A 24,784-nucleotide genomic window follows, 5' to 3' on the forward strand; every position below is an offset into this window, starting at 1 on the left:
CCAGGCCTTATCAGGCACCATGTCTGTTCTTTTCAGAGAGGTCAGTTGACATTATGAAGCCACTGGAAGACCAGCAGGCCACGCTGGGTGAGGATGTGGTGCTGAGGTGTGAGCTGTCGCGGGAAGGGACCCCAGTGCACTGGCTGAAGGATGGGAAGGCCATCCGCAAGAGTCAGAAGTACGACCTGCTCACCGAAGGCACTCGGGCCTCGCTGGTCATCCATGCAGTCTCACTCAAAGACTCAGGCAAATACACATGTGAGACGGAGTCTTCCAAAAGCACAGCCAGTCTCCAAGTGAAAGGTAAACCCCATGAGCGCCTGGGGCTGCCCCAGGTAGGAAGGGAGAGGCACCCAGCAGAGAAGGGACTCGTCCAGGTCCCTGAGGGTCTGGGGTGGGCCTGGAGAACCACGAGTGATGGGAATGATTTCCCATCCTGAGGGCCTGCATGGCGTCTGCATCGGCCTCACCCTCCCGTTCATTCCTGCCCCTCACCAGAAAAGGCAAACCGGTTCACGGAGCCGTTGGCTGACCTGCATGTGGAGGAGAAGGGCACAGCCACATTCACCTGCAAGACAGAGCACCCTGCTGGCTTGGTGACCTGGCGCAAGGGCCTCACGGAGCTGCGGGCCTCGGGGAAGCACGCGCCCAGCCAGGAGGGCCTGACCTTGCGGCTCACCATCAGCGCCCTGGAGAAGGCAGACAGTGACACCTACACCTGCGACATTGGCCAGGCCCAGTCCCAGGCTCGGCTGCTGGTGAAAGGTTAGGCTCGGGCACTCTGCTGTTGCTCGCGTTTGCCCACTAGATTTCAAGGCCTGTGGCGTGCTCAGCTGTAAGCGTTGTTTAAAGTAGATTTGGAGGTGGGCAGAGATCAGAGCTCTGCCTGGCCCTGGATTAACTCAGCCTTGGTTTCCCCATTTCCAAGGAGGGTTGCCCTGGGCGGTCTTGTTGCTGGGCCTTGTGTCAATGAGTTGGCACCCCTGTTTGTGCATTTGTTTGCCGGGTGAATGTTTCTGGAGCCCTCCAGCATGTGTCCACGCCTGGGCTGTGCACATACTTACACGTGAATGTACCTCCTCTACTCCTGTGCAGAGTCACTGGCTCAGCAAGGTCTTACGGTTTGAACATCGGTTTTCCCCTGGCCAGCAGGACGAGGGTTGTCATTCTCCTGCTACACTGCTAAACACACTGGGGCTTCACTGGGGCTTGTTGGCTGCTCCAGGGTTGCAGGGCAATTAGGTGTCAGGGCCGGGTTGACCCTAGCCCTGCTGATCCCAGGGCTGGCATCAGGGTGAAGTCAGCTGTAGGTCCTTCCTGGGATCTGTCCATAGAAAATAACAAAGAAGCCCCACCCTTGATCTCTTCCTCTTTTTCAGTGAAATACAGTGAATCCACTGAGCTCAGTGAAAACATTTCATTAGTGCAGTGGAAGCACAGCTGTCTAATCTAAAGTGAATGTTAATACTTAAAAAAGGCCATTCAAGCAAGTGTCCAGACTTCCCTGGTGGTCCAGTGGTTGAGAATCTGCCTTGCCATGCAGGGAATATGGGTTCAATCCCTGCTCGGGGAACTAAGATCCCACATGCCTTGGAGCAGCTAAGTCTGCATGCCACAATTACTGAAGCCCCCATGCTAAGACCTAATGCAGCTAAATAGATGGTAAATAAATAAATGTATGTGTTATAAAAGTGGAGTTTCCCTAGTAGCTCAGTCTATAAAGAATCTGCCTGCCATGCAGGATACCTGGGTTTGATCCCTGGGTTGGGGAGGTGCCCTTGAGAGGGAAATGGCAACCCATTCCAGTGTCCTCGCTTGGAAAGTCCCATGGACAGAGAAGCCTGGCAGGCTGCAGTCCTTGGGGTCACAAAGAGCAGGGCACGACTGAGCGACTAACACACAATTATAAAAGTGAGTGTACCATAATAACAACATACAGTCTTTGGACAAATTCAGAACACACAGGCTTGTGCCAGGCTAACGCTTCCTGCCAAAGCCTTTTCCTTGTGTCAGTTCATGAATCACAACTGACACACAAAGATGATGAGATTGGTGCCTATCTCCTTTTGAATAAATCACTCTCCTGATGTGCCATCTGATGTTGTCAACGTGCTGCGCTCAATGTGCCAGCAAATTTGGGAAACTCAGCAGTGGGCACAGGACTGGAAAAGGTCAGTTTTCATTCCAATCCCAAAGAAGAGCAATGCCAAAGAATGTTCAGACTACTATACAGTTACACTCATTTCACACTGGGCTCCCCTGGTGGAGACCTGGGTTTGATCCCTGGGTCACAAAGATCCCCTGGAGGAGGGCATGGCAACCCACTCCAGTACTCTTGCCTGGAGAATCCCCATGGACAGAGCAGCCTGGCGGGATGCAGTCCACGGGGTTGCACAGAGTCGGACACGACTGAGCGACTAAGCAGCAGCAGCATAAGGTTCTGCTCAAAGTCCTTGGAGCCAGGCTTCAGCAGCACGTGGACCGAGAACTTCCAGATGACAAGCTGCACGGGAACCAGAGATCAAATTGCCAACATTCGCTGAATCATAGAGAAAGCAAGAAAATTACAGAGGAACATCTACTTCTGCTTCATTGACTACGCTAACGCCTTTGCCTGTGTGGATCACAACAAACTGTGGAAAATTCTGAAAGAGATGGGAATACCAGACCACCATACCTGTCTCCTGAGAAACCTGTATATGGGTCAAGAAGCTGCAGTTAAAACCAGACATGGAACAAGGAACTGGTTCAAAATTGGGAAAGGAGTGCATTGTATATGGTCATCCTGCTTATTTAACTTATATGCAGAGTACATCATGTGAAATGCCAGGCTGGATGAAACACAAGCTGGAATCAAGATTGCTGGGAGAAATATCAATAAGCTCAGATATGCAGATCGTACAACTCTAATGGCAGAAAGGGAAGAGGAGCTAAAGAGTCTCTTGATAAGGGTGAAGGAGGAGTTTGAAAACTCTGGCTTAAAATTCAACATTAAAAACTAGAATCATGGCATCTGGTCCCATCACTTCATGGCAGATAGAAGGGGAAAAAGTGACAGATTTTCTTTTCTTGTGCTGCAAAATCACTGTGGACGGTGACTGCAGCCATGAAATTAAAAGACGCTTGCTCCTTGGAAGGAAGCTATGACAAACCTAGACAGCATATTAAAAAGCAGAGACATCACTTTGCTGCCAAAGTCCATACAGTGAAAGCTATGTTTTTTCCAGTAGTCATGTACGGATGTGATAGTTGGACCATTAAGATGGCTGAGTGTTGAAGAATGGATGCTTTCGAATTGTGCTGAAGAAGGCTCTTGAGAGTCCCTTGGACTGCAGGAAGATCAAATCAATCAATCCTAAAGGAAATCAACTCTCAATATTCATTGGAAGGACTGATGCTGAAGCCAAAGCTCTAGTATTTGGCCACTTAATGTGAAGAGCCGACTCATTGGAAACGACCCTGATGCTGAGAAAGATTGAAGGCTTAAGGAGAAGGGGGTGGCAGAAGATGAAATGGTTAGATAGCATCACTGACTCAATGGACGTGAATTTGAGCAAACTCAGGAAGACGGTGGAGGACGGAGGAGCCTGGTGTGCTGCAGTCCATGGGGTCACAAAGAGTCAAACACACTTAGGGACTGAACAACAACAAGAACAGATATGCCATCTATGCTTTCTGGTATGCAATAGCTTCAAGACACCTGTGAATGCAGAAGGAATCTGGCAGCCAGTCAGTATTTATGACTTCTTCAGCTTTCACCATACCTAGTTCAGTTCAGTTCAGTCGCTCAGTCGTGTCCGACTCTTTGTGACCCCATGAGTCGCAGCACGCCAGGCCTCCCTGTCCATCACAAACTCCCAGAGTTTACTCAAACTCATGCCCATCAAGTTGGTGATGCCATCCAGCCTTCTCACCCTCTGTCGTCCCCTTCTCCTCCTGCCCCCAATCCCTCCCAGCATCAGGGTCTTTTCCAATGAGTCAACTCTTCGCATGAGGTGGCCAAAGTACTGGAGTTTCAGCTTCAGCATCAGTCCTTCCAATGAACACCCAGGACTGATCTCCTTTAGGATGGACTGGTTGGATCTCCTTGCAGTCCAAGGGACTCTCAAGAGTCTTCTCCAACATCACAGTGCAAAAGCATCATTTTTGGTGCTCAGCTTTCTTCACAGTCCAACTCTCACATCCATACATGACCACTGGAAAAACCATAACCTTGACCAGATGGACCTTTGTTGGCAAAGTAATGTCTCTGCTTTTTAATATGCTATCTAGGTTGGTCATAACTTTCCTTCCAAGGAGTAAGCGTCTTTTAATTTCATGGCTGCAATCACCATCTGCGGTGATTTTGGAACCCAAAACAATAAAGTCTGACACTGTTTCCACTGTCTCCCCATCTGTTTCCCATGAGGTGATGGGACCAGATGCCATGATCTTAGTTTTCTGAATGTTGAGCTTTAAGCCAACTTTTTCACTCTCCTCTTTCACTTTCATCAAGAGGCGTTTTAGTTCCTCTTCACTTTCTGCCATAAGGTGGTGTCATCTGCATATCTGAGGTTATTGATATTTCTCCTGGCAATCTTGATTCCAGCTTGTGCTTCATCCAGCCCAGCGTTTCTCATGATGTACTCTGCATATAAGTTAAATAAGCAGGGTGACGATATACAGCCTTGACATACTCATTTTCCTATTTGGAATCAGTCTGTTGTTCCATGTCCACTTCTAACTGTTGCTTCCTGACCTGCGTACAGGTTCCTCAAGAGGCAGGTCAGGTGGTCTGGTATTCCCATCTCTTTCAGAATTTTCCACAATTTATTGTGATCCACACAGTCCAAGGCTTTGGCGTAGTAAATAAAGCAGAAAAAGATGTTTTTCTGGAACTCTCTTGCTTTTTCGATGATCCAGCAGATATTGGCAACTTGATCTCTGGTTCCCCTGCCTTTTCTAAAACCAGCTTGAACATCTGGAAGTTCTCGGTTCACGTATTGATGAAGCCTGGCTTGGAGAATTTTGAGCATTACTTTACTAGTTTGTGAGATGAGTGCAATTGTGGTAGTTTGAGCATTCTTTGGGATTGCCTTTCTTATGTATTGGAATGAAAACTGCCCTTTTCCAGTCTTGTGGCCACTGCTGAGTTTTCCAAATTTGCTCGCATAACCTAAGACAGCAGCAAAAACAAATTTTTTTTCTAGAAATTCATGTTAGTCCTCCAAGTCATTCAATTTAAATGTTATCATAGCCACATTCTCTTTTCTTCCCCCACACTTCTGTTAATACAGAACTGAATGGCATTGGGTAATTTCTGTGACAGGGACAATGGATGGAGCACAGCTTGGGGAGGGGCCATGCTGTGGGTCAGCCTGGGTGCTCTGCAGAAAGACCCGAGAGGTGGATTGAGGGCTCACTGGTGGGCCTGGACCGTTCAGCTCAGACCCACTTAATGTTTTCTGTTAGAGGCATTTGCTCGCTCCCTGCTGAGCGCCCGCCCCAGATCAGGCCTTGGGGAGCACCCTGTTTCCCTTGGCAGCTGTCCAGGGGGCCCCTGACGTGCCCGTCTGTGTCTCTGCAGGCCAGAAAGTGCTCATCACAGAGGACCTGGAGGATGTGGAGGTGCAGGAGGGCTCCTCGGCCACCTTCTGCTGCCGCATCTCCCCTGCCGACTACAGGCCTGTCCACTGGTTCTTGGACAAGACACCCCTGTCTGCCAATGAACTCAATGAGATCGAGGCCCAGCCCGGTGGCTACCACGTGCTCACCCTGCGGCAGCTGGCGCTCAAGGACTCGGGCACGGTCCATTTTGAGGCAGGCGACCAGCGAACCTCAGCTGCCTTGCAGGTCACAGGTAGGTTGCGGGCCCAGCGCCCAGTGCATGGTGGGGGCCAGTCCATATGGCTGAGCATGCAACTTCAAGGCAGTGGCTTGGCCATCTCCTGGGTGAGGCCCTGGGGCTCACAGAGACGGAAGGCACCATAGGCTTCTCTTGGGCTGGAGCCTTGGATCCCAGGGCTGAGTGGTGCTGTTTGAAGACATGTTGTTGTACATGGCATGCAGAGGTGAACCCAAGGTCAGTGTGGGGGCGGGGCCACATAGAGCCTGTCCTGTTCTCCCAGCAGTCCTGTCTGCAGCCCAGAATGGGGGTGTGGGGGCAGGTGGGCACTGACCAGGAGTGTTGCTGGTGTGTAGCAAGACCAGGGGCTGCTCCTGCAGGAGCCCCCAACAGTCTTACGCATCCCTCTCTGTCTGCAGAGAAGCCAAGTGCTTTCTCCCAGGGGCTCACGGATGCCACAGTCACAGAGGGGGAGGATCTCACCCTGGTCTGCGAGACTTCTGCCTCAGACAGCCCTGTGTGCTGGACCAAGGATGGGAAGCCTCTGCGGCCATCGGCCCGGTGCCAGCTGACCTATGAGGGCCGCCGGGCCCAGCTGGTCATCACTGAGACCACCCTGCAGGACAGCGGGCGCTACAAGTGTGAGACTGCGGGCGCCTGGAGCAGTTCCATTGTCAGGGTCCATGGTGAGCCCCGGGAGAGTGGTGCTGGGTGGCCTCCAGCCACACTCCTGACACTCTCGCCATGCTCAGGGCCAGGGCGACTCCAGGACGCTCTCTGTCCTCTTCATGTGTGGGTGCAGGGTGTCCTAAGGCTCCTTCTGTCCCCCTGTTCGTTGATCTCACTCTGCCCGCTGGCTGCCCTGTCTCTGGGTTTCTTCTGCTCCTGAAAGCCTCTCTCAGCCTCTCCTGGTCTTCTGACCAGCAGTCTTTTTTTTTTTAACTTCACTGCTGACTATCTGTGTGCTTACATTGCCATGTCTCCCTTCTCTTGGCTTGGCTCATCTCCATCTCAGTTGGCTTGGCCTGGCTACCAAATGCCACAGACTGGGTGGCTTAAATACAGACATTTATTGTCTCCTAGGTTTGGAGACCAGAAGTCTGAGATCAAGGTGTTGTAGGCCTGGTTTCCCTTAAGGCCTCTCTCCTGGGCTTATAGATGGCCATCTTTTCCCTGTGTCTTCACCTGGTCATCCCTCTGTGTGTATCTGTGTGCTAGTTTCCATTTCTTGTAAGGACACCAATAATATGGGAGTAAGACCCATTCTACTGACCTAATTTAACTCAATCATCTCTTTCAAGACCCCTATCTCCAAATATGGCTGCATTCTTTGGTCCTGAGGGTTCGGGCTCCAGCAGGTGAATTGGGGGATTAAATGTCGCCCGTAACACCCCACCCTCCTCTGCTTCGTGCCATTTGGCTCACCCTCCTGGATAGGCAGAGGTCTCGAGGTCCCCATCCCTAGTCCCCTATGCAGACAGTGAGGTGGGCCTGCCTGCCTCTGCTGGTTGCTGCCCTCCACCACCCTCAGCCATGTGGGCTATACTGACTGAGCTCATGACTGTCCACAGCTCGGCCAGTGCAGTTCCGAGAGGGTCTGAAGGACGTGGAGGTGCTGGAGGGGGGTGCTGCCACCCTGCGCTGCATGCTGTCATCCGTGGTCAGGCCTGTGGAGTGGCGGCGTGGGGATGAGCTTCTGCAGCCTGGAGGCAAGTACAGCTTGCGACAGGACGGGACCGTGCTGGAGCTGGTGGTCCGAGACCTGCGGCCTCAGGACAGCGGGCAGTACTTCTGCAGTTTTGGGGACCAGATGACATCGGCCAGGCTCACCGTAAAGGGTAAGCATCTTCAGCCACTCTGCCCACGTGACACCACGCAGTCCCACCCCACCCCTTTCATCCTTTGTGGGAGGATGAAGGTGATGTGCTGTGTCCATTGGACCTTGTTGCAGCTCTGCCTGCTGAGTTCATAGGAAGACTGAGAAGCAAGGAGGTCGTGGAAGGGACCACGGCCACATTCCACTGTGAGCTCAGCAAGGAAGCTCCCGTGGAGTGGAGGAAGGGGCCCGAGACCCTCAGAGCCGGGGACAGAGTGAGCCTGAGGCAGGACGGGGCCGTGTGTGAGCTGGAGATGCGTGACCTGACCGTGGAGGATGCTGGAGAATATTCATGTGTGTGCGGGCAGGAGAAGACCTCAGCCACGCTCACCATCAGGGGTAAAAACCACGTGTGGCCAGGAGGAGCTGTGCTTTGGTGTCCATTACTGACTTCGTGTCATCTCCGTGCCCTCATCCCACCTTCCCTCCTCGTCTCAGCGTCACCCTCTTCCCGTAACTCCCCAGAACTTCCTCCTTCCTGGGCTGTTGTGTGAACCACGAGAAACCAGCCTCTGAGCTGCGTTCCAGCTCTTATGTCCCTGCAGGTTCTGTCCTGTGTCCTGTGGGAGCGTCTGTCTTCTTCTGTGTCTTGTCATGCCTTGCCTTCAGAGTTCTCCAAGACTCTGATATTCATGTCTCTCTGTCCTCAGCTTTGCCTGCCGAGTTCACAAGAAGACTGAGAGGCAAGGAGGCCACAGAAGGGGCCACAGTCACCCTGCACTGTGAGCTGAGCAAGGCGGCCCCCGTGGAGTGGAGGAAGGGGTCTGAGACCCTCAGAGCCGGGGACCGAGTGAGCCTGAAGCAGGAGGGAGCCGTGTGTGAGCTGGAGATCCATGACCTTGTGGTGGAGGATGCTGGGGAGTATTTGTGTGTGTGTGGGCAGGAGAAAACCTCAGCCACCCTCACCATCAGGGGTAAGGACCATGTGTGGCAAAGCAGAGTTTTGGTGTCCAGTTATTAACTTCATGGCATCTCCCTGCACTCGTCCCACCTTCCCTCCTCATCTCAGTCTTAGCCTCTTCCCATGACATTCCTCCCTCCTTCCTGGCACGTGCAAGAACCGTGAGAAACACGCCTCGAGCTGCTTCCCACCCCTTGTGTCACTGAAGGTTCTGTCCTGCATCCTGTTGGGGTCTGCATCTTTCACTCCATCCTGTCCCGTCCTGTCCCCCAGGGAGCTCTGGAGAATTGGGCGTTCTCCACACCTTCTAACCTCTCCTGCCCTGCCCACCAGATTCACAGGCATGAGGCCTGAGGGGTCTGTGGACGGGGTCACGGGCACGCCGAACAGACTGGGCTGAGGGGGCCGTGGTCCAGCGTGTGCACCTGGGACACCCAGCCTGTGGCCTGTGTCTTCTCTGTGATGTCCAGGACCTATCTCATCAGTGGGTTCAAAGAGCATTATAGTGTTTGTGTCTTTTTGCCCATCTCCAGCCCTGCCTGCCAAGTTCACAAAAGGTCTGAAGAAGGAAGAGACCACAGAAGGGGCCACAGCCAAGCTGTGCTGTGAGCTGAGCAAGGCAGCCCCTGTGGAGTGGAGGAAGGGGCCCAAGAGCCTCAGAGCTGGAGACAGAGTGAGCCTGAGGCAGGAGGGAGCCGTGTGTGAGCTGGAGATCCGTGACCTGACCGTGGAGGATGCTGGGGAGTACTTGTGCGTGTGCGGGCAGGAGAAAACCTCAGCCACACTCACCGTCAGGGGTAAAGACCATTCGTGACCACATGGACTGGCGTTTGGTGTCTGCCCATCCTCTCTGCTCCCAGTTCCCTCTCCTGCCCTGCTCTCCCTCTGTCCTGCTCCCTTTCCTCCCATAGTTACCTCGTCTCCCTGCCGTGTTCCCGTCTGTTCTGCGGCACATGTGCAGGTTGGACCTTTTAAAGTCACAGTCACGGTGTGTGTCCACCCCCAGCAGGTGGGCCCCGTCCAGCTGGGGTTTGTGTCTTCTCTGCACTGTCCACATCCTGCTGCTTCTGTGCGTTCAGAGAGTGTGATCATGTTTGTGTCTGTCTGCCCATCTCCAGGCCTGCCTGCCAAGTTCACAAAGGGTCTGAGGAAGGAGGAGGCTGTGGAAGGGGCCACAGCCAAGCTGCACTGTGAGCTGAGCAAGGCGGCCCCCGTGGAGTGGAGGAAGGGGCCCAAGACCCTCAAAGCCGGGGACAGAGTGAGCCTGAGGCAGGAGGGAGCCGTGTGTGAGCTGGAGATCTGTGACCTGATCGTGGAGGATGCTGGAGAATACTCATGTGTGTGTGGGCAGGAGAAGACCTCAGCCACGCTCACCGTCAGGGGTAAAGACCGTGTGTGGCCAAGCAGAGCTGTGCTTTGTTGTCCAGTTACTGACTTCACGGCGTCCTTCTGTATTCAGTTCATGCTCCCTCCCCGTGTCAATGCCGCCTGTTTCCAGAAGACTGTGGAATCTCTTTCACCTTCCTGTGCTGATGTGTGAACCAAAAGAAGCCGGCATTTAACCCACTTCCCACCATTTGTGTCACCACTGACACTGTTCTGTTGTTGTGTCCGAGTCTGAGTCCTTTCCTCCATCCGTGGTCCAGCGTGTGCTCCTGGGACACCCAGCCTGTGGCCTGTGTCCAGCTGGGTCTTGTGTCTTCTGTGTACCGCCTACTTCCTGCTTCACCTGTGTGTACAGGCCGCCTGAGAGTCTCTGTCTGTCTGCCCATCTCCAGCCTTGCCTGCCAAGTTCATAAAGGGTCTGAGGAAGGAAGAGGCCACAGAAGGGGCCACAGCCAAGCTGCACTGTGAGCTGAGCAAGGCGGGCCCTGTGGAGTGGAGGAAGGGGCCCGAGACCCTCAGAACTGGAGACAGACTGCGGGTGAAGCAGGAGGGAGCCGTGTGTGAGCTGGAGATCCGTGAGCTGACCGTGGAGGATGCTGGGGAGTACTCGTGCGTGTGCGGGCAGGAGAAAACCTCAGCCACGCTCACCGTCAGGGGTAAAGATCACGTGCAGCCTGTGGAGCAGAGGCTTCGTGTCTGCGGGCTTTAATGTGTCCTCCAGCTCCACCCTGTCTGTCTGCAGTCTTTCGTGTCTCTGCGTATCTCCTGCACTCTTGGAGCAGGAGTCTCCACAGTCTCCCTCCCTTCTCTGAGGCCCACCTCAGATAACAAGCCGAGAATAAGGTCCTCACTGTCCTCAGGGGCTCGCGTCTGAGAAAGAGGAGGCAGGCAGCCACATAGTAAAAGCACAGAATTGCAGTCCTCTCAAGGGAACATGACAGGAGAGATGCTGGGAGGTGGATGAGAGCGCGGCCCTTGAGGGTAGGGTGTTGAGAGGGAAGTCTGTGAGAGAGCCATGAGGGGAGGGCCTGGGGTCCTCTGTCCAGTGTCTGGTGGTTATGGGAGGTGAGCGCGAGGTGTGGAGGAGGGGGAGACATGCTGGACTTTGGGTTGATGTGGAGGTGACATGTGGATGTGGAGGTGAGGTGGCGTTTGAAGTGAAAGTGAAATGAGAGTGAGAGTTGGCTGTGGAGGTGAGGCGGAGGTAAGACGGGAGGTGAGGTCTGGGTGTAGAGTGGAGTGGACAGTGCTTGACCACGGGAGGAGAGGAAGGAGGGATGGGCTGCCACACTGGGGAGCAGAGCCAGATCCAGGAAGGCAGGTGGGCACCCACCCTGGGCTCGGGGTCAGTGTCTGGCATCTGTGGTGGGTGAGCTGACTCCAGACGCTACCATAGAAGGTCTTCTGTCAAGGTGTGATGTGACCTCCCAGAGCAAAAGGTGCACAGAGGCCTCACATTCTGGGCCCTGTTGGGGTGAACTCATGAGACAAGGTGGAACAGTAAAGAAGAGGATTCCGAGGCTGGCCAGGGCCATTGTGAACACAGATACTCAGATCTCTGGGCAGAGATCAGGCCACGATGCCACCTTCATGAATGAACTTCATGAGTGGACCATAGCATCTCTAGCACAGAGACACTGGTACCCACACTGTTCAGACTCGCCAGGAGACCACAAGGGGTGTGGACTTGGAGGCCTGTCACACAGTCAGGAGCAGCTTCCACTGCAGGGAGGAAGCACCACCAAGGGCCAAGGACCAGAGAACCCAATGGCGCTCGTGGTAAAGACCCCGCCTGCCAGTGCTGGAGACATCAGAGACTCAGGTTTGATTCCTGAGTTGGGAAGAAACCCTGGAGGAGGGCATGACAACGCACTCCAGTATTCTTCCCTTGGAAACGCCATGGACAGAGCAGCCTAGCGGGCCACAGTCCATGGGGTCAGACACAGCTGAAGAGTCAGCCACAGCTGAAGCGACTGAGCAAGCCTGCAGAGCGCTCAAGTTAACCAGCCACAAGCAGTCCAAGAGAGCGGCTTCTCAGAATGTTCAGACCCCAGGGACTCCTACTCCAGGGCGACAGGGCAGGAGTGGGGTGGCTTCTGCTTCCCTTCTGGCCATGGTACTCCTTGTTCTGTCTGTGCTTTTCAGGCCCTGTCAGCCCTGGGCTCTGGCCCCAGCAGCAGTAGGAGCTGACAAGGGGCGTATGCTGGGGTAGACGTGGGATAGTTTAGGTAGCTCTATTTGTATCTCCGTTCCCAGCTATATCCCTCAAGATCATAAAGTCACTAAAGAATAAGGCCTGGAGGGGGCCATGGCCGTGGTGTGGTGTAAGCTGGGCCATGGAAGATGCTGGAGGACATCCATTCCAATTTATCGTCACTTTCTGCGGGCACTGTGGCCATTTCCATGTTCTGTCCATGCCGTGAGGTCTTCCCTGAGGAGTCCATTTCCGTGCTGGTTTGTCTGTCTTCTGCACACACTCCGCCCCAGCACAGCTACCTACCCATATGTCTGTGGGCCTAAGCTTTTATTCCTCATTTGCTCCAACGTGTGACTGTCCCATTGTCAAATGTCCACATGCTGATCCCCTACATTTTCCAGAGACTCTGATGTTTCCTTTGTCACTCTGACCCTGCCCAGCCCTGCCCACCAAGTTCACAAAGGGCCTGAAGAAGGAGGAGGCCACAGAAGGGACCACGGTCACACTGCGCTGTGAGCTGAGCAAGGCGGCCCCCGTGGAGTGGAGGAAGGGGCCTGAGACGCTCAGAGCCGGGAACAGAGTGAGCCTGAAGCAGGAGGGAGCCGTGTGTGAGCTGGAGATCCGTGGCCTGACCGTGGAGGACACAGGGGAGTACTCCTGTGTGTGTGGGCAGGAGAAGACCTCAGCCACGCTCACCGTCAAGGGTAAAGGCCATCAGAGGCCACAGGGACCTGCGGCTTCATGTTTGCGTGTGGTCTCTGTCACTGGCTCCACCGTAGGATCTGTGGCTTTTTCTGTCTTTTCACCTGGGTCCCTGCAGATGTCTGTTGGCTCTGGGCTCCTCGTTCAGTAGATGTCAGTGGCCACTGCTGTGTGTCCTCTGTTCCCTCTGGGACGTTTGCCTCCGTTACCATCTGTGCATCTCTTTACTTGTTTGTACTGTGGTCTTTTGCCGTTTTTGGGGTTTTGTGTCCTGGAGAGAGTTACCCTGAGAGTCATGTTCTCAGTGACTTCGTAGCCCTCCTCAGCCCTGCCTGCCAAGGTTACAAAAGGTCTGAACCATGAAGAGGCCACGGACGGGACGATGGCCATACTGTGCTGTGAGCTGAACAGGGTGGTCCATGAGGACTGGAGGATTGGGCCGAAACCCTAGATATGGAAATAAGACTGTGCCTGAGGCAGGATGGGGCAGCGTGTGAGCTGGGGATCATGGCTTGGCAATAATGGTTGCAGGGGAGTGTGGGGGCAGGAGAGGTCTTTGGCCAGGCTTGTTGTCAGGGGTGAGGACTGCATGTGACCACCTGCACTGGCGTTTGGTGGCTGCCCACCTGAAGCTCCAGCACTTTGGCCACCTGATGGAAAGAGCTGACTCATTGGAAAAGACCCTGATGCGGGAAAAGATGGAAGGCAGGAGGAGAGAGGGATGACAGAGGATGAGATGGTTGGATGGCATCACCCACTCAATGGATATGAATTTGAGAAAACTCCAGGAGATGGTGAAGGACAGGGAAGCCTGGCATGCTGCAGTCCACGGGGTTGCAAAGAGTTGGACACAGTTTAATCACTGAACAACACCATAATCATCTCTTTGCCCTCAGTTCCCTTTTCTGCCTTGCTGACTCACTGTCCTGCTCCTTTTCCTCCCATGATTATTCTGTTCTCCCTGTCATGTTCCGTGTCTGTTCTGTAGCACGTGTGCAGGTGGGACCTTTTAAAGTCACAGTCACGGTGCATACTGGCACCTCTAGCAGGTGGTCCAAGTCCAGTTGGGTTTTGTGTCTTCTCTGTATCCTCTTGCTTCTGTGAGTTCAGGAAGCGTGATCGTGTTTGTGTCTGTCTGCCCGTCTCCAGCCCTGCCTGCCAAGTTCATAAAGGGTCTGAGGAAGGAAGAGGCCCCGGAAGGGACCACAGCCAAGCTGCACTGTGAGCTGAGCAAGGCGGTCCCTGTGGAGTGGAGGAAGGGGCCCGAGACCCTCAGAGCCGGGGACAGAGTGAGCCTGAGGCAGGAGGGAGCCGTGTGTGAGCTGGAGATCCGTGAGCTGACCGTGGAGGATGCTGGGGAGTACTCGTGCGTGTGCGGGCAGGAGAAAACCTCAGCTACGCTCACCGTCAGGGGTAAAGATCCCGTGCAGCCTGTGGAGCAGAGGCTTCGTGTCTGCGGGCTTTAATGTGTCCTCCAGCTCCACCCTGTCTGTCTGCAGTCTTTCGTGTCTCTGTGTATCTCCTGCACTCTTGGAGTAGGAGTCTCCACAGTCTCCCTCCCTTCTCTGAGGCCCACCTCAGATAACAAGCCGAGAATAAGGTCCTCACTGTCCTCAGGGGCTCGCGTCTGAGAAAGAGGAGGCAGGCAGCCACATAGGAAAAGCACAGAATTGCAGTCCTCTCAAGGGAACATGACAGGAGAGATGCTGGGAGGTGGATGAGAGCGCGGCCCTTGAAGGTGGGGTGTTGACGGGGTGTTGAGAGGGAAGTCTGTGAGGGAGCCATGAGGGGAGGGCCTGGGGTCCTCTGTCCAGTGTCTGGTGGTTATGGGAGGTAAGCGCGAGGTGTGGGGGAGGGGGAGACATGCTGGAGTTTGGGTTGATGTGGAGGTGACACGTGGATGTGGAGGTGAGGTGGCGTTTGAAGTGAAAGTGAAATGAGAGTGAGAGTTGGCTGTGGAGGTGAGGCGGAGGTAAGACTGGAGGTGAGGTCTGGGTGTAGAGTGGAGTGGACAGTGCTTGACCACGGGAGGAGAGGAAGGAGGGACGGGCCGCCACACTGGGGAGCAGAGCCAGATCCAGGAAGGCAGGTGGGCACCCACACTGGGCTCGGGGTCAGTGTCTGGCATCTGTGGTGGGTGAGCTGACTCCAGACGCTACCATAGAAGGTCTTCTGTCAAGGTGTGATGTGACCTCCCAGAGCAAAAGGTGCACAGAGGCCTCACATTCTGGGCCCTGTTGGGGTGAACTCATGAGACAAGGTGGAACAGTAAAGAAGAGGATTCCGAGGCTGGCCAGGGCCATTGTGAACACAGATACTCAGATCTCTGGGCAGAGATCAGGCCACGATGCCACCTTCATGAATGAACTTCATGAGTGGACCATAGCATCTCTAGCACAGAGACACTGGTACCCACACTGTTCAGACTCGCCAGGAGACCACAAGGGGTGTGGACTTGGAGGCCTGTCACACAGTCAGGAGCAGCTTCCACTGCAGGGAGGAAGCACCACCAAGGGCCGAGGACCAAAGAACCCGGTGGCGCTCGTGGTAAAGACCCCGCCTGCCAGTGCTGGAGACATCAGAGACTCAGGTTTGATTCCTGAGTTGGGAAGAAACCCTGGAGGAGGGCATGACAATGCACTCCAGTATTCTTCCCTTGGAAATGCCATGGACAGAGGAGGCTAGTGGGCCACACTCCATGGGGTCAGACACAGCTGAAGAGTCAGACGCAGCTGAAGAGTCAGCCACAGCTGAAGCGACTGAGCAAGCCTGCAGAGCACTCAAGTTAACCAGCAACAAGCAGTCCAAGAGAGCGGCTTCTCAGAATGTGCAGACCCCAGGGACTCCTACTCCAGGGCGACAGGGCAGGAGTGGGGTGGCTTCTGCTTCCCTTCTGGCCATGGTGCTCCTTGTTCTGTCTGTGCTTTTCAGGCCCTGTCAGCCCTGGGCTCTGGCCCCAGCAGCAGTAGGAGCTGACAAGGGGCGTATGCTGGGGTAACATGTGGGATAGTTTAGGTAGCTCTATTTGTATCTCCGTTCCCAGCTATATCCCTCAAGATCATAAAGTCACTAAAGAATAAGGCCTGGAGGGGGCCATGGCCGTGGTGTGGTGTAAGCTGGGCCATGGAAGATGCTGGAGGACATCCGTTCCAATTTATCGTCACTTTCTGCGGGCACTGTGGCCATTTCCATGTTCTGTCCATGCCGTGAGGTCTTCCCTGAGGAGTCCATTTCCGTGCTGGTTTGTCTGTCTTCTGCACACACTCCGCCCCAGCACAGCTACCTACCCATATGTTTGTGGGCCTAAGCTTTTATTCCTCATTTGCTCCAACGTGTGACTGTTCCATTGTCAAGTGTCCACATGCTGATCCCCTACGTTTTCCAGAGACTCTGATGTTTCCTTTGTCACTCTGACCCTGCCCAGCCCTGCCCACCAAGTTCACAAAGGGCCTGAAGAAGGAGGAGGCCACAGAAGGGACCACGGTCACACTGCGCTGTGAGCTGAGCAAGGCGGCCCCCGTGGAGTGGAGGAAGGGGCCTGAGATGCTCAGAGCCGGGGACAGAGTGAGCCTGAAGCAGGAGGGAGCCGTGTGTGAGCTGGAGATCCGTGGCCTGACCGTGGAGGACACAGGGGAGTACTCCTGCGTGTGTGGGCAGGAGAAGACCTCAGCCACACTCACCGTCAAGGGTAAAGGCCATCAGAGGCCACAGGGACCTGTGGCTTCATGTTTGCGTGTGGTCTCTGTCACTGGCTCCACTGTAGGATTCTGTGACTTTTTCTGTCTTTTCACCTGGGTCCCTGCAGATGTCTCTTGGCTTTGGGCTCCTCGTTCAGTAGATGTCAATGTCCACTGCTGTGTGTCCTCTGTTCCCTCTGGGACGTTTGCCTCCGTTACCATCTGTGCATCTCTTTACTTGTTTGTACTGTGGTCTTTTGCCGTTTGTGGGGTTTTGTGTCCTGGAGAGAGTTACCCTGAGAGTCATGTTCTCAGTGACTTCGTAGCCCTCCTCAGCCCTGCCTGCCGAGCTTACAAAAGGTCTGAACCATGAAGAGGCCACGGACGGGACGATGGCCATACTGTGCTGTGAGCTGAACAGGGTGGTCCATGAGGACTGGAGGATTGGGCCGAAACCCTAGATATGGAAATAAGACTGTGCCTGAGGCAGGATGGGGCAGCGTGTGAGCTGGGGATCATGGCTTGGCAATAATGGTTGCAGGGGAGTGTGGGGGCAGGAGAGGTCTTTGGCCAGGCTTGTTGTCAGGGGTGAGGACTGCATGTGACCACCTGCACTGGCGTTTGGTGGCTGCCCACCTGAAGCTCCAGCACTTTGGCCACCTGATGGAAAGAGCTGACTCATTGGAAAAGACCCTGATGCGGGAAAAGATGGAAGGCAGGAGGAGAGAGGGATGACAGAGGATGAGATGGTTGGATGGCATCACCCACTCAATGGATATGAATTTGAGAAAACTCCAGGAGATGGTGAAGGACAGGGAAGCCTGGCATGCTGCAGTCCACGGGGTTGCAAAGAGTTGGACACAGTTTAATCACTGAACAACACCATAATCATCTCTTTGCCCTCAGTTCCCTTTTCTGCCTTGCTGACTCACTGTCCTGCTCCTTTTCCTCCCATGATTATTCTGTTCTCCCTGTCATGTTCCGTGTCTGTTCTGTAGCACGTGTGCAGGTGGGACCTTTTAAAGTCACAGTCACGGTGCATACTGGCACCTCTAGCAGGTGGTCCAAGTCCAGTTGGGTTTTGTGTCTTCTCTGTATCCTCTTGCTTCTGTGAGTTCAGGAAGCGTGATCGTGTTTGTGTCTGTCTGCCCGTCTCCAGCCCTGCCTGCCAAGTTCATAAAGGGTCTGAGGAAGGAAGAGGCCACGGAAGGGACCACAGCCAAACTGCACTGTGAGCTGAGCAAGGCGGTCCCTGTGGAGTGGAGGAAGGGGCCCGAGACCCTCAGAGCCGGGGACAGAGTGAGCCTGAGGCAGGAGGGAGCCGTGTGTGAGCTGGAGATCCGTGAGCTGACCGTGGAGGATGCTGGGGAGTACTCGTGCGTGTGCGGGCAGGAGAAAACCTCAGCTACGCTCACCGTCAGGGGTAAAGATCCCGTGCAGCCTGTGGAGCAGAGGCTTCGTGTCTGCGGGCTTTAATGTGTCCTCCAGCTCCACCCTGTCTGTCTGCAGTCTTTCGTGTCTCTGTGTATCTCCTGCACTCTTGGAGCGGGAGTCTCCACAGTCTCCCTCCCTTCTCTAATGCCCACCTCAGATAACAAGCCGAGAATAAGGTCCTCACTGTCCTCAGGGGCTCGTGTCTGAGAAAGAGGAGGCAGGCAGCCACATAGGAAAAGCACAGAATTGCAGTCCTCTCGAGGGAACATGACAGGAGAGATGCTGGGAGGTGGATGAGAGCGTGGCCCTTGAGGGTGGGGTGTTGACGGGGTGTTGAGAGGGAAGTCTGTGAGAGAGCCATGAGGGGAGGGCCTGGGGTCCTCTGTCCAGTGTCTGGTGGTTATGGGAGGTGAGTGCGGGGTGTGGGGGAGGGGGAGACGTGCTGGAGTTTGGGTTGATGTGGAGGTGACACGTGGATGTGGAGGTGAGGTGGCGTTTGAAGTGAAAGTGAAATGAGAGTGAGAGTTGGCTGTGGAGGTGAGGCGGAGGTAAGACGGGAGGTGAGGTCTAGGTGTAGACTGGAGTGGACAGTGCTTGACCACGGGAGGAGAGGAAGGAGGGACGGGCCACCACACTGGGGAGCAGAGCCAGATCCAGGAAGGCAGGTGGGCACCCACCCTGGGCTCGGGGTCAGTGTCTGGCATCTGTGGTGGGTGAGCTGACTCTAGACGCTACCATAGAAGGTCTTCTGTCAAGGTGTGATGTGACCTCCCAGAGCAAAAGGTGTACAGAGGCCTCACATTCTGGGCCCTGTTGGGGTGAACTCATGAGACAAGGTGGAACAGTAAAGAAGAGGATTCCGAGGCTGGCCAGGGCCATTGTGAACACAGATACTCAGATCTCTGGGCAGAGATCAGGCCACGATGCCACCTTCATGAATGAACTTCATGAGTGGAGCATAGCATCTCTAGCACAGAGACACTGGTACCCACACTGTTCAGACTCGCCAGGAGACCACAAGGGGTGTGGGCTTGGAGGCCTGCCACACAGTCAGGAGCAGCTTCCACTGCAGGGAGGAAGCACCACCAAGGGCCGAGGACCAAAGAACCCAGTGGCGCTCGTGGTAAAGACCCCGCCTGCCAGTGCTGGAGACATCAGAGACTCAGGTTTGATTCCTGGGTTGGGAAGAACCCCTGGAGGAGAGCATGGCAATGCACCCCAGTATTCTTCCCTTGGAAATGCCATGGACAGAGGAGCCTAGCGGGCCACAGTCCATGGGGTCAGACACAGCTGAAGAGTCAGCCACAGCTGAAGCGACTGAGCAAGCCTGCAGAGCGCTCAAGTTAACCAGCCACAAGCAGTCCAAGAGAGCGGCTTCTCAGAATGTGCAGACCCCAGGGACTCCTACTCCAGGGCGACAGGGCAGGAGTGGGGTGGCTTCTGCTTCCCTTCTGGCCATGGTGCTCCTTGTTCTGTCTGTGCTTTTCAGGCCCTGTCAGCCCTGGGCTCTGGCCCCAGCAGCAGTAGGAGCTGACAAGGGGGGTATGCTGGGGTAGACATGTGGGATAGTTTAGGTAGCTCTATTTGTATCTCCGTTCCCAGCTATATCCCTCAAGATCATAAAGTCACTAAAGAATAAGGCCTGGAGGGGGCCATGGCCGTGGTGTGGTGTAAGCTGGGCCATGGAAGATGCTGGAGGACATCCGTTCCAATTTATCATCACTTTCTGCGGGCACTGTGGCCATTTCCATGTTCTGTCCATGCCGTGAGGTCCTCCCTGAGGAGTCCATGTCCGTGCTGGTTTGTCTGTCCTCTGCACACACTCCGCCCCAGCACAGCCACCTACCCATATGTCTGTGGGCCTAAGCTTTTATTCCTCATTTGCTCCAACGTGTGACTGTTCCATTGTCAAGTGTCCACATGCTGATCCCCTACATTTTCCAGAGACTCTGATGTTTCCTTTGTCACTCTGACCCTGCCCAGCCCTGCCCACCAAGTTCACAAAGGGCCTGAAAAAGGAGGAGGCCACAGAAGGCACCACGGTCACACTGCGCTGTGAGCTGAGCAAGGCGGCCCCCGTGGAGTGGAGGAAGGGGCCTGAGATGCTCAGAGCCGGGGACAGAGTGAGCCTGAAGCAGGAGGGAGCCGTGTGTGAGCTGGAGATCCGTGGCCTGACCGTGGAGGACACAGGGGAGTACTCCTGCGTGTGTGGGCAGGAGAAGACCTCAGCCACGCTCACCGTCAAGGGTAAAGGCCATCAGAGGCCACAGGGACCTGTGGCTTCATGTTTGCGTGTGGTCTCTGTCACTGGCTCCACTGTAGGATTCTGTGACTTTTTCTGTCTTTTCACCTGGGTCCCTGCAGATGTCTCTTGGCTTTGGGCTCCTCGTTCAGTAGATGTCAATGTCCACTGCTGTGTGTCTTCTGTTCCGTCTGGGACGTTTGCCTCCGTTACCATCTGTGCATCTCTTTACTTGTTTGTACTGTGGTCTTTTGCCGTTTGTGGGGTTTTGTGTCCTGGAGAGAGTTACCCTGAGAGTCATGTTCTCAGTGACTTCGTAGCCCTCCTCAGCCCTGCCTGCCGAGCTCACAAAAGGTCTGAACCATGAAGAGGCCACGGAAGGGACCACGGCCATACTGTGCTGTGAGCTGAGCAGGGTGGTCCATGAGGACTGGAGAATTGGGCCGAAACCCTAGAGATGGAAATAAGACTGTGCCTGCGGCAGGATGGGGCAGCGTGTGAGCTGGGGATCATGGCTTGGCTATAATTGTTGCAGGGGAGTGTGTGGGGGCAGGAGAGGTCTTTGGCCAGGCTCGTTGTCAGGGGTGAGGACTGCATGTGACCACCTGGACTGGCGTTTGGTGGCTGCCCACCTGAAGCTCCAGCACTTTGGCCACCTGATGGAAAGAGCTAACTCGTTGGAAAAGACCCTGATGCGGGAAAAGATGGAAGGCAGGAAGAGAGAGGGATGACAGAGGATGGGATGGTTGGATGGCATCACCCACTCAATGGATATGAATTTGGGAAAACTCCAGGAGATGGTGAAGGACAGGGAAGCCTGGCATGCTTCACTCCACGGGGTTGCAAAGAGTTGGACACAGTTTAATCACTGAACAACACCATAATCATCTCTTTGCCCTCAGTTCCCTTTTCTGCCTTGCTGACTCACTGTCCTGCTCCTTTTCCTCCCATGATTATTCTGTTCTCCCTGTCATGTTCCGTGTCTGTTTTGTAGCACGTGTGCAGGTGGGACCTTTTAAGGTCACAGTCAAGGTGCATACTGGCACCTCTAGCAGGTGGTCCAAGTCCAGTTGGGTTTTGTGTCTTCTCTGTATCCTGTTGCTTTTGTGAGTTCAGGAAGCCATGATCGTTTGTGTCTTTCTGACCACCTCCAGTCCTGCCTGCCAAGTTCGTAAAGGGTCTGAGGAAGGAAGAGGCCCCAGAAGGGACCACAGCCAAGCTGCACTGTGAGCTGAGCAAGGCGGCCCCTGTGGAGTGGAAGAAGGGGTCTGAGATCCTCAGAGCCAGGGACAGAGTGAGCCTGAGGCAAGATGGAGCTGTGTGTGAGCTGGAGATCCGTGAGCTGACCGTGGAGGATGCTGGGGAGTACTCGTGCGTGTGCGGGCAGGAGAAAACCTCAGCCACGCTCACCGTTAGGGGTAAAGACCACGTGTGACCACATGGACTGGCGTTTGGTGTCTGCCCGTCCTCTCCGCTCCCAGTTCCCTCTCCTGCCCTGCTCTCCCTCTGTCCTGCTCCCTTTCCTCCCATAGTTACCTCGTCTCCCTGCCGTGTTCCTGTCTGTTCTGCAGCACGTGTGCAGGTTGGACCTTTTAAAGTCACAGTCATGGTGTGTGTCCACCCCCAGCAGGTGGGCCCCGTCCAGCTGGGGTTTGTGTCTTCTCTGCACTGTCCACATCCTGCTGCTTCTGTGTATTCAGAGAGCATTATAGTGTTTGTGTCTGTCTGCCCGTCTCCAGCCCTGCCTGCCAAGTTCACAAAGGGTCTGAGGAAGGAGGAGGCCATGGAAGGGGCCACAGCCAAGCTGCACTGTGAGCTGAGCAAGGCGGCCCCCGTGGAGTGGAGGAAGGGGCCCGAGACCCTCAGAACTGGAGACAGACTGCGAGTGAAGCAGGAGGGAGCCATGTGTGAGCTGGAGATCCGTGACCTGACCGTGGAGGATGCTGGGGAGTACTCGTGCATGTGCGGGCAGGAGAAAACCTCAGCCACGCTCACCGTCAGGGGTAAAGACCACGTGTGGCCAAGCAGAGCTGTGCTTTGGTGTCCAGTTACCGACTTATGGCATCTTGCACTTGTCCCACCTTCCCTCCGCGTCTCAGCATCGCCGTTTCCCCACGTGCAGTGCTGAGTCGCTTCAGTTGTGTCTCTTTAGGGACCCTATGGACCTTAGCCCAACAGGCTCCTCTGTCTGTGCGATCCTCCAGGCAAGAATATTGGAGTGGGTTGCCATGTCCTCCTCCAGGGGGTCTTCCCGACCCAGGGATCGAACCTGTGTCTCCTGCGTCTCCTGCATGGCAGGCTTATTCTTTACCACTGGGCCACCAGGGTAGCCCCCTTCTTCCCGTAACTTTGTGGGTTTCCTTCCTCCTTCCTGGGCTGTTGTGTAAACTGCAGGGAACCAGCCTCTGAGCTGCTTCCCACCCCTCGTGTCACTGAACGTTCTGTTCTGCATCCTGTTGGGGTCTGCATCTTTCACTCCATCCTGTCCCATCCTGTCCCCCAGTGAGCTCTGGAGAATCAGATGTTCTCTACACCTTCTAACCTCTCCTGCCCTGCTCACCAGATTCACAGATGTGAGGCCTGAGGGGTCTGTGGAAGGGGTCATGGGCACGCTGAGCGGACTGGGCCGAGGGGGCCACGGTCCAGTGTGTGCACCTGGGACACCCAGCCTGTGGCCTGTGTCCAACTGGGTCTTGTGTCTTGTCTGTGATGTCCAGGACCTATCTAATCAGTGGGTTCAGAGAGCATTATAGTGTTTGTGTCTTTCTGCCCATCTCCAGCCCTGCCTGCCAAGTTCATAAAGGGTCTGAGAAAGGAGGAGGCCGTGGAAGGGGCCACAGCCAAGCTGCACTGTGAGCTGAGCAAGGCGGCCCCTGTGGAGTGGAGGAAGGGGCCCGAGACCCTCAGAACTGGAGACAGACTGCGGGTGAAGCAGGAGGGAGCCGTGTGTGAGCTGGAGATCCGTGAGCTGACCGTGGAGGATGCTGGGGAGTACTTGTGCATGTGCGGGCAGGAGAAGACCTCAGCCACACTCACCGTCAGGGGTAAAGACCACGCGTGACCACATGGACTGGCGTTTGGTGGCTGCCAGTCATCGCTCCGCTCCCAGTTCCCTCTCCTGCCCTGCTCTCCCTCTGTCCTGCTCCCTTTCCTCCCATAGTTACCTTGTCTCCCTGCCGTGTTCCCGTCTGTTCTGCAGCACATGTGCAGGTTGGACCTTTTAAAGTCACAGTCACGGTGTGTGTCCACCCCCAGCAGGTGGGCCGCGTCCAGCTGGGGTTTGTGTCTTCTCTGCACTGTCCACATCCTGCTGCTTCTGTGCGTTCAGAGAGTGTGATCGTGTTTGTGTCTGTCTGCCCATCTCCAGCCCTGCCTGCCAAGTTCACAAAGGGTCTGAGGAAGGAGGAGGCCGTGGAAGGGGCCACAGCCAAGCTGCACTGTGAGCTGAGCAAGGCGGCCCCCGTGGAGTGGAGGAAGGGGCCCGAGACCCTCAGAGCCGGGGACAGAGTGAGCCTGAGGCAGGAGGGAGCCATGTATGAGCTGGAGATCCGTGACCTAACCATGGAGGATGCTGGGGAGTACTCGTGCGTGTGCGGGCAGGAGAAAACCTCAGCCACGCTCACCGTCAGGGGTAAAGACCGTGTGTGGCCAAGCAGAGCTGTGCTTTGTTGTCCAGTTACTGACTTCACGGCGTCCTTCTGTATTCAGTCCATGCTCCCTCCCTGTGTCAATGCCGCCTGTTTCCAGAAGACTGTGGAATCTCTTTCACCTTCCTGTGCTGATGTGTGAACCAAAAGAAGCCGGCATTTAACCCACTTCCCACCATTTGTGTCGCCACTGACACTCCTCTGTTGTCGTGTCCGAGTCTGAGTCCTTTCCTCCACCCTGTCACTTCCTTCCCAACAGTTCTCCAGAGAATCTCATGGTGTCCATGTTACTGGTGCGCCCAGCCCTGCCTGTCAGCTGAATGCCACGTCTGAGGCCCGAGGCATCCCCTGAAGGGGCGCTGAGGGAAACCCCACCCACGGCGTGTTCTTGGCCCACCCCGAGCATGGCCCATGTCCACTTGGGTTTCGTGTTTCCTTGGTTCTTTTTACCTCGTGTCTTCTCTGCGTGTTCACCTACTGTGATTGCGTGTTTGTCTTTCTGCCCAGTCCTGCCCACCAGTTTCACAAAGCACCTGAGGAACAAAAAGGCCTCAGAAGGGGCCACAACCACCCTGCACTGTGAGCTGAGCAAGGCGGCCCTGTGGAGTGGAGGAAGGGGCCTGAGCTCCTCACATACAGAGCGTAGTGAGCCTGGGGCAGGACGGGGCCGCGTGTGAGCTGGAGCTCTGTGGCCTGGTCGTGGTGGACCCTGTGGGGTGTGTGGGCAGGAGAGCACCTCGGCCACACTGGTGTCACGGGTAAAGACTGCACGTGGCCACGCTCGTGACTTCCCTCTGCCATTCGGAACGTGTTCTCCCAGCGCACTGTTGGCTCAGGGTTACAATCCTTTTCACAAAAACACTGGCCAACCCTATGTAGGCCCTGTGGGTGCAGACCC

General features: G+C 55.2%; 1 protein-coding gene across 2 annotated transcripts in view; it reads left to right on the forward strand.

The window, feature by feature from the left end:
* Nucleotides 1-24,578, forward strand: part of OBSCN (obscurin, cytoskeletal calmodulin and titin-interacting RhoGEF) — a 170,682-nt gene extending 146,104 nt beyond the window's left edge. For both annotated transcript variants that reach the window (XM_043467097.1, XM_043467098.1), the window contains 20 exons: nucleotides 37-303; nucleotides 499-765; nucleotides 5,567-5,839; nucleotides 6,244-6,510; nucleotides 7,396-7,662; nucleotides 7,776-8,039; nucleotides 8,351-8,614; nucleotides 9,135-9,398; nucleotides 9,720-9,983; nucleotides 10,380-10,643; nucleotides 12,625-12,888; nucleotides 14,036-14,299; nucleotides 16,311-16,574; nucleotides 17,723-17,986; nucleotides 19,981-20,244; nucleotides 21,394-21,657; nucleotides 21,979-22,242; nucleotides 23,020-23,283; nucleotides 23,607-23,870; nucleotides 24,394-24,578. In XM_043467097.1, coding sequence (XP_043323032.1) covers nucleotides 37-303; nucleotides 499-765; nucleotides 5,567-5,839; nucleotides 6,244-6,510; nucleotides 7,396-7,662; nucleotides 7,776-8,039; nucleotides 8,351-8,614; nucleotides 9,135-9,398; nucleotides 9,720-9,983; nucleotides 10,380-10,643; nucleotides 12,625-12,888; nucleotides 14,036-14,299; nucleotides 16,311-16,574; nucleotides 17,723-17,986; nucleotides 19,981-20,244; nucleotides 21,394-21,657; nucleotides 21,979-22,242; nucleotides 23,020-23,283; nucleotides 23,607-23,870; nucleotides 24,394-24,563 — 5,207 coding nt within the window. In that variant the 3' untranslated portion in view covers nucleotides 24,564-24,578. The remainder of the gene's footprint in view (nucleotides 1-36; nucleotides 304-498; nucleotides 766-5,566; nucleotides 5,840-6,243; nucleotides 6,511-7,395; nucleotides 7,663-7,775; nucleotides 8,040-8,350; nucleotides 8,615-9,134; nucleotides 9,399-9,719; nucleotides 9,984-10,379; nucleotides 10,644-12,624; nucleotides 12,889-14,035; nucleotides 14,300-16,310; nucleotides 16,575-17,722; nucleotides 17,987-19,980; nucleotides 20,245-21,393; nucleotides 21,658-21,978; nucleotides 22,243-23,019; nucleotides 23,284-23,606; nucleotides 23,871-24,393) is intronic.
* Nucleotides 24,579-24,784: the final 206 nt, after the last annotated feature.

This window comes from Cervus canadensis, chromosome 4, assembly GCF_019320065.1.
Source record: "Cervus canadensis isolate Bull #8, Minnesota chromosome 4, ASM1932006v1, whole genome shotgun sequence".
NCBI lineage: Eukaryota > Metazoa > Chordata > Mammalia > Artiodactyla > Cervidae > Cervus > Cervus canadensis.